This window comes from Natrix helvetica (assembly GCF_964273705.1).
Source record: "Natrix helvetica genome assembly, chromosome: 6".
NCBI classification, from domain to species: domain Eukaryota; kingdom Metazoa; phylum Chordata; class Lepidosauria; order Squamata; family Natricidae; genus Natrix; species Natrix helvetica.
The window spans coordinates 73,117,194-73,131,140 of NC_138553.1; the positions used below are offsets into that span (position 1 = coordinate 73,117,194).

Sequence of the window (13,947 nt, forward strand, 5' to 3'; positions counted from 1 at the left end):
TATACAACAGCAAGTCAATCAAACTTTTTCATCCTTGCTTTCAAACAAGATATGTTTAATTAAATACTTGCTCATACCTATTCCCTCCAAGGGAATCTTGCAATAGTCGTGTTAATTTGGAATCTCTGTATGGTACATGAGTCACCTTCTTGCTCTTATCTCCCAGTGCGCTTATTACATTGCCCAATGCAAGCTGAAAATATAAAAATCACATTGGTCAGGGAAAAATAAACAACCCTTCACAAACATATGTAAGCACAAATGAAATCAAAGCATCACTGCCAAAAAATAAAGTAGCTCAAGAACTTATTTGGTGAGGGGGAAGGGGGGGATCTCTTCCCATACACAACAGCTCTGCAAATTTCAGAGCAGTCTATTTTGTTTCATGGGCAGGAAGCTTTCCGTGAATTGAATACCTTAGTTTCAGCTGATCCTGCATTATGTTTACTGTTTAAAGGAGAAAGGCAGCATGACAAATCGACAAGGTCCTTCAATGAAATGCTTCAGGGGTTTTTTGGGGAGTAGGAAATAGCAATAGCACTTAGATCTATATACCTCTTCACGGTGCTTTTAAAGCCCTCTCTAAGCGGTTTACGGAGGCAGCCTATTGCCCCCAACAATCTGGGTCCTCATTTTACCCACCTCGGAAGGATGGAAGGCTGAGTCAACCTTGAGCCGGTGAGAATCAAACTCCGGCGGTGAGCAGTGAGTTAGCCTGCAATACCACATTCTAACCACGGCACCATCATGGCTCTAAGTTCTAGATCTGCTGTTCTGACCCAGCTCTCCAAACACGACAAGCCCTCTGTATTTAAATCAATGATTTATTGATTCAATAGGCGGGCCAGAAACCTCGTCAAAAAGTCTCTCTCTCAACACAGGCTAACATGTCTGTCCAGCAGGGAGATGACTAGTTGTCTGCCATACCTATTCATCTCCGCTCCCTGCCTTTTACGCACAGAGTTAGGGTGGGGCTTCGCTAGCAGAGGTGGCTCTTCCAGACCAAGGATTAGCCCATAGATTTCCACTGCTCTCCTCTCCTCTGCCTTCTATGCATCCGTGCATCAGGCACTGGGCCCAACTGTTCCTCCTCTTCCTCATCAGCCACCTAGAGACCTGAGGGCTCTTGACTCTCCATCTGAGGTCTGATGGACAGCCCAGGCTCCGCCTCTGTCTCTCTCTCTGACAGCTCCATTTCCTCTACCCCTTCGGAGCTCTCAGATTGCCTTGACGCTGGCCCTGATTTGCACGCCTTCTCCTCCTCTGATTGGGCTGCTGGAGGGGCCAGCGGCCAATAGGCCACAACACCTGCCTTAGGCATGAAAGCCAACAGGGTGACTTTAGCAAAAAAAAAGTCTCCTCCTCTATATTAAAGATTTCTGCATCATCTTATGTGAATGTGATTACCAGCAGGGCAGAACAGGAATTTAAACTTACAAGTCCACAATTGATAGATATGCCTTCTTTGGCTCGCTCTCCAGTTGCCCCTGTACGTTTTAATCGTTCTGATCCCGCCAGATCCACAAAATGAAACTTAGCGGTAAGAGTTTCAAACTCATTCAGCTGAGAGGACTCCATTATCATTCTGTTGTCTGTCATATTGTCCTACAATAAGAAACAGAAACATTTACACTGTGGAAAAAAAGAATTATATCAATTTATACTAAAACCATGCTGCACAAAATACCAACAGAGAGATCACATAAGTAAACGTCATTTTTTAAAAAAATCAACAGATCATTGTATTTCTGCATGTGGAGTGATAATCTTTTAAGACAACGAAAGACGAAAAGCACCTGAAAAGCTGCTTTTGGAATACTTCAAATCACTGGTGGGTTCCTACCAGTTCGGACCAGTTCGGCTGAACCGGTAGTAGCTTGGCGGCCTGGGTCGCTGGAACTGGAAGTGACCCAGGCCTGCTATACCCCCGAACCGGCCTATGGTGCCGCCATCTTGTTTTTTGCTTCTGCGCATGCACAGAACAATTTTAGTTGTACTGCGAATGCGCACACAGCACACATCAAGCGTATGCTCATGCGCAGCGCATCCCTAAGCAAACCGGCACTAGTCTCTGCCGGAACCCAACCCTGCTTTAAATAACCCATACATGGGCTTTGTCAGAGACAAAATCATAGTATGATAGGACTGAAATAGACCCTTATTCAAGGCAGGAAACTTTATACCAGTGGTTCTCAACCTGTGGGTCGGGACCCCTTTGGGGGTCGAACGACCCTTTCACAGGGGTCGCCTAAGACCATCGGAAAACACATATTTTCGATGGTCTTAGGAACCGAGACACCAATTTTATGGTTGGGAGTCACAACATGTGGAACTGTATTAAGGGGTCGCGGCATTGGGAAGGTTGAGAACCACTGCTTTATACCATTCTGGACAATGGTTGTTCAGTCTATTCTTGAAAACCTCCAGCGATGGATCAGCCACAACTCCAGGAGGCAATTTGTCCCATTGATTAATTGTTCTTACTGTCGGGAAATGTCTCCTTAATTTTAGGTTGGATCTCTCTTTAACAGGCTTCACCCATTACTTCTCGTCCTGCCTGCAGGTGCTTCGAAGAACAGTTCAATCCACTCTTCTTTATCACTACTCCTCAAGTACTGGAAGACAGCTATCATGAACTAGGCTACACATACCTAGTTCCCTTAACCATTCATCACACAGTTTAATCTCTAGACCAGCGGTTCTCAACCTGTGGGTCAGGACCCCTTTGGGGGTCGAACGACCCTTTCACAGGGATCGCCTAAGACCATTGGAAAACACATATTTTTGAAAAAATACAGAAAACATAAAATAATTTTAGGGTTGGGGGTCACCACAACATGAGGAACTGTATTAAAGGGTCACGGCATTAGGAAGGTTGAGACCCACTGTTCTAGGCCCTATTATCTTTGTTTTACTTTATTTATATTCCATCTCCCTCAGAAAGCTCCTTTTTTTTGCTCCTCTCTCTTTCTATAATCTCAGCATTCTTTTCGTAATGTGGTGACCAGAACCGGACACAGTGATTGGCTGCATGTGAACTGCCCTTGATTGGAAGAAAAGAAATTAAAATTGTTTGATCTTGATTTTTTTTATTATTGTAAGCTAGAGTCACCTCTGTACGAGATGGGAAGTTTTAATAAATAAAACAATTCCAAGCAAGTTCTTATTAAATATATGCTATATAATGAACAACTCCTTATTCATTAAATTTGGATGCAAAGGATATTCCTAGAGTTAAGACTCCACCACTTCCTTAGATACCCACCGCATCCAGTGGCGGACAAACTCTAGTCTGGCATAAGTGGATAGTGAAGATGGCATGGGAACGTGAGCTCTGGACATTCATCTGTGTGCTGGCAGTAGTTCGAGATAAAGCTCCCAGCTTCAAGCACTGCATCATCTGTAACAAACAGGCAGGAAAAGAGTCACTGATTAACATTTTTAAAGGTATAAGCACCCATCAAAACCAATTAGGTTTAGCAATGTGAAATTGTTAAAACCTTATTATTTTTATGTTGATTTTTCCAGATTCTTAGGAACAATGTTTTTAATTGTGCATCCTTCCAAACCATTGCTATTTCCCATAATCTGCTAAAGTAGGGCTATCAAACTTACGGCCCGCAGGTCAATGCGTCACAAGCTGGCATGCCTGGTTTAGCAAAGGGGGGTGGGGGGAGTCCTGATATGTCATGTGATGCTGCCATGATAACATGAGTTTGACACCCCTGTGCTAAAGCAAACCTTAGATAACTCCTTGAAATGATGTAATGGACATTGTTGTAACCTATTTGTCAGGCCTGCAGCCATCTTTTCTTTTGGATCTTTGGCCTGCCACACTTTCTATTAGACTACTATGCATTTTCTATTGTGGGAAAATGGGAGGGGGGATTGTAAAGAGTGAGATGCTATATAGCCATAACAGAATTCTTTCTAGAAAGCCAAGGTCATCCTTTGTCTTTGCACCTCGGCATCTGACCGGAACTGGATGGGTGGAACTGCCAGCATGGCAGTGGGAGATTGGACCATGTGATGGACTTGTGGGTGTGGGAGCAAGATCTTGAACTTTCAACTGGGTGGGGAAAACTGGGAAGCTTTCAGATTCGGGTTTTCCCAGATGTGCCAACATGGCTCTCTTAATAAATTGGAACTTTAACCAATACTTTGCCTTGGACTCTGATTTACTTTTGGATGCTATTTGGAACCCTGACATTATTCACTTGCTTCCATTCTATTCCCAAACTTTCAGAAGGTCTGTGCCAGCAAAGTGAAAAGTAATGCGAACTTTCCTATATTCTCAGCAGATATCGAAAGAACCGTATAATTAGTTATCAGGGATCTATAAAGAAGGCTACCCCCCCATGCATCACAGAACATACTGGAATCTCAGGAGTGCAAAAATAGATCAGTTTCCAGTGAATAGAAGGCTACCTTATGTTGTTATAGTAACTCCAAGTATGCTAACAATGTCCCCTTGTAGTGCCTCTCTCTCACTCTCTGTTCCCTGTAACTGTGCTTTGAATATTTAATGTAACTTCAGCAACAGCCTGGGAACCAGAAAAGAGCTAAAGCAAATAAGGGTACAATCCACCTCAGTCCCCACATGCTCAGAAAAGATTGTCACAGCAAGCTATCATCGTATCTTACTTTGTTCTGCATTTCTCCATAGCAGCAGAAATAACAGAACTTGAGTTTGGTATTTCTGGAGCAAAGTTGGAAAAAGTTAATTAAAGTATCCAAAACAGAAGAGAATATATATTTGAAAAACACATATATTACTAAGACTGCTTTGACCAATACAACTAAGTGCTGGACTTTGGGCTAAAAGTTATGAAACTCCCTTGGTGACTTTAAGCCAATTATAACTCCTCACTCTAAAGTTAGTACATAAGGATAAAAATGAAAGCAATTTTGTGTGCTTGACTTAATTTCCTGAAAGGACAAAAAATGAAATATAAATAATTATAAATATTTTCGTTGTTTTCAAGAAATAGTGTTATTTTGCACAAGGGCACCTCTGATTCTGCGTTCACGGTCCTTGTTGTGACTCCCACTGTATAAATTCCTCCTGCTGAATCTTCATGGATTTTGATATTTGACTTTTTGTTCTTTGAATCAATATCACGTGTTGAATCAAACAGGTCAAGTACTTCTTCATTGTAAAGCTAAATCAATAGGGGAAAATGATGTCAGTAAGAGTAGAAAGCTGTTTAACAGAATTCAAGAGTTAACTAACTAAATGCATCATTCATAACATGCCTCCTAAGAAGATTACTCTGTGAAGTATAAGTTAGCCTAAGAAAGGTATTGCTTTTTATATTTAATTATACAATTATATTTAATTTGAATTAATTGAAATGACAGAAAAGCCTTATTGTTATGCAAAAAAAAACCTTTAAGTTAAAGAAGACTAAAGGGTTTAGAGAAAAGCTTTGAAATTCAAAGACAGGGGTCTTGGTATCAAACTATGTAATCTAATCATCAAACTCAGTTTGTGTTGCATGTATACATGTTCAGATACACACACATACAGACTCCAATTGCTACTTTGACAAAAAAAGTGAGAATCCTATGTCTGAAGCTGTATAAGTTTAGACAACTGCAATTTGAACTTTCTGCATGTCAATTCTGAACTCTATATTTAGAGGCATTTAAAAAGGAAACACCCTTCAAAACTGCACGTGTTTAAGACAAGACAAATCTTGTTTTATTTCTTCGGCATATAAAGAGAGGAGACACCTTACTGATCAATATTGCAAAGGTTTTTCTTGACTTTAAATTATACTTTACTAATCTTATGTGATTTATTGGAATGGGAAGTTTGGACACTGTGTAGTTTGTGTTTACGGCAGTATAATTTTAGACTGTTCCAGGATGCAGAGATTCCCAATATGAACCAAATTTCAATGCCCTTCCTATTTTCCCAACTAAAATAAATAAAAGTATTAATCTAATTTATTTCCTTACACACACGGCAACAGGGAGCTCTGTGATAATGATTACAAACAAATACTTAAGTATCTATTCTATTATAAAGACTTACTTCTAAGAATTGAGCATTAACTTTAAATTCTGGAGGCGGAAGCCCTTGCTGAATAGCTGAACGCTTTTTCTCTTCAATGCACTTGTACAGATGTTTTACAGCTCGCGATATAATACCCTGTTCCTCTTCCATTATATTGACATCAAATCCTGTGCCCATTGTATAAGTCTTACCAGCTCCTGTCTAAAGTTAAAAAGACCAAACATTATAATTATGGAAGAAAAACCAAGGCCAGAATTTCAATATTAAAAACATAAATGCTATTAAAAAGTATGGGTTAAAAAAAGGTTTACTGTAACATAACTGAAATATTTTATACGTGTAAACTTTGAGAAACTTTTTTTTCAAGACGCAGAAATACAATAGAAATAGCTATGGATTTTCAAGAAGCAAAAAATGACAGATACATATACACACCCAAATTTATATATCCATATCTATCTATCATCTATCTATCTATCTATCTATCTATCTATCTATCTATCTATCATCTATCTATCTATCTATCTATCTATCTATCTATCTATCCATACATACACACACACACACACACGTACATATGTGTGTTGTGCGTATGTATATATGTGTGTGTATGTACACACACACATATTTTCTGTATATTGTTAATTTCTTATAAATTAAAATCTGTAATTCTCACCTCTGGAAAAATCTGAATATGTCTGAATGTACCCAAATTTTCCCTTTCTTAATGCAGAGAACATTTTATCAGAAAATTACTCAATTCTTACCTGGCCATAAGCAAATACAGTAGCATTATATCCTTCAAAGCAGCCTTCAATCAATTTTTCTATGCATTGTAAGTAGATGTCCTCTTGCTGGGATTCAATATCAAACACATAATCGAAAGTGAAGGCCTTATCTTTTCCTAGAAACACCTGAGGTTCACCAGGTGTGACCAATGTGCAGATGTGACACCCTTCTATCTTCTCTTTGGCTAACTGAGGCCTGATTCTGTTTGTTGAGAGGAAAGATAAAAACAAAAAATACATCTGCATTAAACTACATATTTAAAAAATCTTTTATAATCGATTATTAAAATGTCAAACTTGGTAGGAAACACATAAATATTCATCGCTTCTTTGCAGCAAGTAAAAGGAAGCCTGGGACATTCTGAATTGGTAATTAGTTTTCGCAGGGGAGTTAGAAACAAAACAATGCTGCATTATGCAATGTAAAACACATTATATATAGAAGGGCAATATTATGACCTTTATACAAATATCGTTTTTTTTAAAAAACCCAAAAGTATTAAGGAGTCTTTTAATAACTTGTCAAGGAACACTGCAATTCCATTCATTCTCGTTAAAATTCCACATGCAATCTTCTGGTACCATACATGCAGATGGTACAGCTCTAACAGAGTCAATTATTTACTACTAGCTGCTAATCCAGTCTTGCCCGGGGAATTTATTTATAGGGGGAAAATGTCCGTACCAAATGTAATTTCTAATGTTGGATTTTCCCTCTTACCAGAGCGAGCCCCCTTGTGGAGTACTGTGAAACTGTTGCCATGGTAATTCTACTGCGCTGTACAGTAGAAGCCATTTTATGGCAGTACAGTAGAAGCCATTTAAGACACAACAGGTTGTATCTTAACATAACACATACCCCAAAGGGTGTTAGGGGTGTCTTACCCTGCACAGTATTTTTTTCCAGAGAGTAAGTCATCTGTGTACCAAGTTTGGTTGAAATTGCTCAAGGCATTCCAGAGTTATGCTGGAAAACACACACACACAAAATCCAGCCCTACAAGCAAACTGGAAGTTCAGGAACGTACTTCCGGTTTGTTCGTAAGGCCGTTTTTAGTCCTCAGGAGCCTTTAGGGAAGCCGCCTGAAGGTCCTGAAGGCTCCGGAGGGCTTAAACCGGCACTACGAGCAAACCGGAAGTCTGTTCCTGTTCCAGTTTGCCCACAGGGCCAGGTTTTTGCACTCCGGAGGCTTCAGGGAAGCTCCTGAAGCCTCCGGAGGGCCTGTGGGGGGAGGCTGTTTTTACCCTCCCCAGGCTCCTATAAAGCCTCTGGAGTCTGGGGAGGGTGAAAAATGGCTTTAAAAAAAGGCTGAAGTCAGCTGGCCAGCACACACATGCATGACCTGACAAATGGCTCCGTGTGCCACCTGTGGCACGCTTGCCATAGGTTCGCCATTCCGGGTCTAGTCTAATGAAAAGAAGGACCAGGGGTGACATCATGATAGCAGTGTTCAATATTTGATGAGTTGCCAAAAGAAGATGGGGTGAGCCTCTTTTCCAAAGCAACAGAAGGCAAAAAAAGAACCAATGGATGGAAAATAATCAAGGACAGAACCAAAGTAAAACTAAGGAGAAATTTTCTGACAGTGATAACAATTAGCCAGTAGAACAGCTTGCCTTGGGCGGTTTGAGGTGCTCTGTCACCGAAGGTTTTTAAGAAGAGACTGGGCAGCCATTTGCCCAGAATGGTCTAGGGCCATGTTGGCGAACCTGTGGCACAAGGAGCCATATTTTCTGGCAGCCAAGTCATCAGCTCAGGTGCATACGCATACCAGCCAGCCCGTTTTCAGCCTTCCGGAGGGCCAGGGGAGGCTATTTTCGCCCTTCCCAAGCTTCAGGAAAGCCGCTGCAGATTGGGGAGGGTGAAAAACAGGCCCAACGGGCCAAGAGGAAGTTCCCAAACTTCCTGTTGGCCCGTTGTGGCAGTTTTTGCCCTCCCCAGGCTTCAGGAAAGTCTCAAGAGCATGGTGGGAGACATGCGCGCACGCACGCACGGGGAGGGGCAGTCACATACACATGTGTAGCTGGGTGTGGAAGATTGAACTGGTGTGGGCAAACTTCAAGCAAGTATTTTTCTGTTTGATGGTAAAAAAATATATGTAAATACGCTATGTTAACTTGAACAAAGACAACTGATTAAAAACTACAAACTCAATTGGAAACAAAAGCCACCTTACACTCCCTACATGACAAAAAAAAACAATAGTTGTAAGTAATGTATAATTCTTATTGCCAATTAATCCCTTTTAGGTGACTCAAGCAAAGCAAAAATCTGCATTTGTCCCAAACATACACGAGGAAACTGGAAAAATCATTTATGTCAAATTCTTGAACAATTATTTCAAATCACAAAACATACTGACAACCTGCCCATTAAAAAAACAAATTTAAATTATGGAAGCCAAATATAAACATGAGGATAATCTTAAACTGCAAGTGACATCTCTATTCTGCAAATCTCTTCCACAAAACATAGTCATGGTTTGTACTACCAGCAAGCTGGGAGTGTTTTCTTTAAAAACTGTTCTAAGAAAAATCCCATATCCTGTTACGCAGCTACATATTTGGTGTGGTAGACACTTGTCATATAGACAACAAAGTTTGGCTTCTGGAAGCAGAAGCTGTCTGTATTACACTCCTACCATGCCCAAGGTAAATATAAGCTGACTTCTGACATCTCTCCTTTACTTAGAATAACAGTCTGACTATGAATAGCTACCACCGCATTTAAGAAAGTTAACCCAGTCATCACTTAGGCGCTATATGAAATGTGACAGATTACTTTATTTGCTGTATGAACATACACTACAAATTTAAAGCTTTACATTCTACTATATCCAAATGTGTCACTCATGAAAACAATGTTTAAATGATCCAAGGGAGAGGAGGATATATAAAAACGCAATGCTAAGTTTCAAACAGTGATATCTACTGATGTTATTTTATTTAGTTTGTCAAACATGTAAAAGATAACAGGTATAAGTATAAACGTAAGTATGAACACAGTAAATGGACATGAATAAATGGAGGCAGTAGGACAGGGGCGGTAAGGCACGCTGGTGCGCTTATGCACGCCCCTTACAGACCTCTTAGGAATGGGGTGAGGTCAACAGTAGACAGTCTTAGGTTAAAATTATGGGGGTTTGGGGATGTAGCAACAGTCAGGTAGTACATTCCAGGCATTGATAGACTCTGTTGCTGAAGTCGTATTTTCTGCAAATGAGTTTGGAGCGGTTTACCTTGAATTTGTATCTATTGTTTGCTCGTGTATTATTGTGGTTGAAGCTGAAGTAGTCATTTGTCTTGTTGAAATGTTAAAGAATATAATAAGTGATTGCCAATAGAAGCAAAATAATTTTGTGGTGTAGAGCAGGGATCCCCAACCCCTGGGCTGCGGCCCACTTGCACAAGCTCATGCACGAAGCTCCCTTTGCACAAACGGTGGGCAAACACACCCATCACTTGTGCAAATGGACCTGCACATACTCATGAATTTGCCTGACACTTGCACAGAACTGTCCCCTTTCCCCCCTCACCAGGCCACCAAGCTGGAAAGGTTGGAGACCACTGGAATAGAGGAGATCTCAAACTGTACTATTAAATTTTAATTTTTGAGGGAAGTGAAAAGCATTTTTCTAGAAACATTCAACCAAGTTTTGGCCAATAAGCAGATATGTTATTTATTTATTCACATTTATTTATTAATTTTTATGTCACCCATGTCATTACCCAGGTGGCTCTGGAATACAGAATATAGAACGTTAAAAATAACAGGGATTTTTAACCTCAACAACACAGTGATTTGCTAAGAAGTGCAACAAAAAAGGTGATAAAATCCATCACCATTTCACTACATCACTTAGCAATGGAAGATCTGGTCCTCCGTTGTGGTTGTTGGTCAAAGACTACCTGTACCTGGTCGCAAACTGCATTGGACCATGGTGGTGGATTATAATCTTTACTTTTAATGAACAAACTTCACCCTTCGGTAGATTTATTTGGGCTTCTATAGAAAATGATAAAATGGTCTAACGCACACCCAAAACAATGATTTCAATAATTTAACCAATGGCTAGGCCATCTATTATGCAACTATAATTTAAACAAAGGCAAGGAGAAGTCTAAGCTAAGAAAATAAGAATTTATAAACTTCTAAAGGGCAAATAAGAGAGAGATAAATAATGATGGCAGTGTAATTTAATTAAGAAAAAATATGGCTGTGAAATAATTGGATTTGTCTGGCAACAATTCACTTATTTTACTCTGATGGCTTGGCTTAACAAGATTTATTCTCTCTCTCTTTTTTTATCTCTAACTGGGATGGTTTTTTCTACCCATTAATTGTGTTCATAAGATTCATATTTATTCTACTGCACCAGTTCTCTGGATGAATGTATTATTCTCTTTCACAGTTTGGAGTTCATTTTTTTTGGATCCCGGATCTTCATTACTAAACGCTTGCTAACATTACTTGAAAAATAATGAAACTGTGATTTTTCTATTATCGTTTTCCCACATAATTCCTTGGTTCCCAGTCCACCAGCTCAATACAGATAGCATCCACTTAAGTCTGACGAGGTCTTTTGTTTGCTTGCCAAAGGAAAAAAAAAAAAGAAGAAATGGGAAATTATGTGGCTCGGCTTTCAACTAAATAGATCTCTTTTTTCAAAGGCACCCAACATTTTCTTCGAAACCCAAAAATACATTAAATGCAAAAGCTTGTTTAATATTTCTAGGCGAACATCTCTCTATTATCTACCATGTTTCCCCGAAAATAAAGACAGGGTCTTATTTTCTTTTGCCTGCCGTAATAAGTGCTTGGCCTTATTTTCAGGGAGGTCTTATTATTTTTGAGGTGCAGGAGGCGACGAGCATAGTCAATATTTTTGGGGAGGGCTTATTTTCAGGGGAGGGCTTATTTTAGCGCATGCGCTCAAAAGCCTGATTGGGCTTATTATCCGGGAAGGTCTTAATTTCAGGGAAACAGGGTAATTCTTTTATTTTTGCTGATATGAACGTATTTTATAATAATATTAATATAACGCACAGACAGTTGTGTGTGTTTTTCCCATAGAGCATGCTTTATGTTGTTTCCCTTTCCTGTAAGAGCTAGAGTGAAAACCACATACAAGTTTGGCCAACATCAACTCATGTCTCTCAATATTGCCTCTAGATTTCAGTAGACATTAAATGAGGTTTTATTTATTTAGCATATGGCATTAAATGTCATATTTCACTTCTACAAAACCTAAAGGGACGCAGTGGCTCAATGGCTAAGACACTGAGCTTGTCGATCAGAAAGGTCAGCAGTTCGAATCCCTAGCGCTGCATAACAGAGTAAGCTCCTGTTACTTGTCCCAGCTTCTGCCAACCTAGCAGTTTGAAAGCACGTAAAAAGTGCAAGTAGAAAAATAGGGACCACCTTTGGTGGGAAGGTAACAACGTTCCGTGCACCTTTGGCATTTAATCATGCGGGCCACATGACCAGGGAGACATCTTTGGACAGCGCTGGCTCTTTGGCTTGGAAACGGAGAGGAGCACTGCCCCCTAGAGTTGGGAACAACTAGCACATGTGTGCTAGGGGAACCTTTTACCTTTACATAACCTCATTATTTCAGTTGACACCACTGCTTTTCAAAACTTAAAAAGTGGTATTTAACACACAGTAGATCAGGAATGGGAAACTCCAGTCACTCAGTTCTTCAGCATTCTTCACCATATATCTCCTACGCAGGTGGAAGTTATAGTGCCAAATAGGATGCTCTTCTGACCTTTTGCCCAATTTATCCTACCAAAAGAAATTCTCCACCTTTGCTTTGCTTCAGGGCTTCCGTTTCATAACTAGATGAGTCTGAGTCACTTGAAAAACCTGTATTAATACTTCAGTGTTAACAGGAACATTAGAACACATCAGTTAGACCGCATCAGCTAATATTCAAGTTTGTGCATCAATCTATGAAGCTTATTTCATAATTTAGAAATCTCTGTCTCTCATGTTTTGTCTTTTTTTTAAAAAAAAAATCACTGATCTACCAGCCCCCTTTACTGCCTCTATCAATCTAGGAAACTGGGTGCAAAGATTCCTTTTTTTTAACTCCTAGGAGCTTGGCCTTGGGAGGTGCCCCAAGTTCTTTCAAGTTAGAACAGAAGCCAACAATCTCTGTTCCATTCTCCTTCTTGCTTTTACAATTGCTTACAAAAACTGATAGGCCAGAAATTGGTTTCGCATAAATCCTGCAAAAGAAGATAAACCCATGCTATTGTTGTTTTAAAGGAAATCTTACCGTAAACATTCTGAAACATTTTATTTGCATTTTGAACTTTCTGTTTACCCACGCCTTAAGTTAAGAGTGGTAGAGAGGTAGATTCTGAGGGCTTGATTGTCTTTTATCAGCTGTTCTTTTTTGGGTGTTTGAGGCAGTGGTGCAATTCAGCCAGTTCTATTCGGTTCGGGCGAACCAGTAGAGATGGTGGTGGGAGGCCCCGCCCGCCCACCCCTATGTCATCACGTTCTGTTTTTGAAGCTCTGTGCATGTGTTGAAGGTCTTGCACATGCACGGAGGTGGCACATGCGGGCGAAGTGAGTACGTGCGTGCACTCTCACATTTGTGAACTGGTAGTGAAGGTAAGTTGATTTCACCCCTGGTTTGAGCGCTTTAAAAAAAAATATTGTTGTTATACTAGCTGCGTAGATTCAGCCTTAAAAATTTCATTAAAACAAAAACCTTAACATGCATCAGCATAAATCTAGTCTCTTTAACACTGTTTCCAAAACAAACAAACAAGTCGAAAACATATTTTAAATGTTTGCATTCAGTCTTTTAAAGCCAAGCAACCTTTATACAGTATGAGGGGGAGGGGGGAATACAATTACAATACAATAGTAGAGTTGGAAGGGATCTTGGAGGTCTTCTAGTCCAACCCCCTGCCTCAATTGGTGACAAATAAATGTTCTTTTAACAGAGCTGATTACCTTGTCCTTGATCACTTACTCCTCTTATTTTTAGTTTGTTTCTTTATCCTATCACTCGGTCCGAGGGACACAGCTAGAGTTGCATCAGCCTGCATCCTTCCCAAAGGTTCTCGGAGAAAGCCAAAACCAAAGAGGTCACATTCTCCCTTTGCTTACGGTGTTTT

At 40.0% G+C, this 13,947-nt stretch overlaps 1 protein-coding gene across 6 annotated transcripts in view; it reads right to left on the reverse strand.

Moving 5' to 3' along the window:
• Positions 1-13,947, reverse strand: part of KIF21A (kinesin family member 21A) — a 98,486-nt gene that overhangs the window by 61,000 nt on the left and 23,539 nt on the right. For all 6 annotated transcript variants that reach the window (XM_081957716.1, XM_081957717.1, XM_081957720.1 and 3 more), the window contains exons 2-7: positions 6,790-7,012; positions 6,041-6,223; positions 5,013-5,162; positions 3,266-3,400; positions 1,438-1,605; positions 78-193 (exon numbers count right to left, since the gene is read on the reverse strand). In XM_081957716.1, the coding sequence (XP_081813842.1) occupies positions 78-193; positions 1,438-1,605; positions 3,266-3,400; positions 5,013-5,162; positions 6,041-6,223; positions 6,790-7,012 (975 nt within the window). The remainder of the gene's footprint in view (positions 1-77; positions 194-1,437; positions 1,606-3,265; positions 3,401-5,012; positions 5,163-6,040; positions 6,224-6,789; positions 7,013-13,947) is intronic.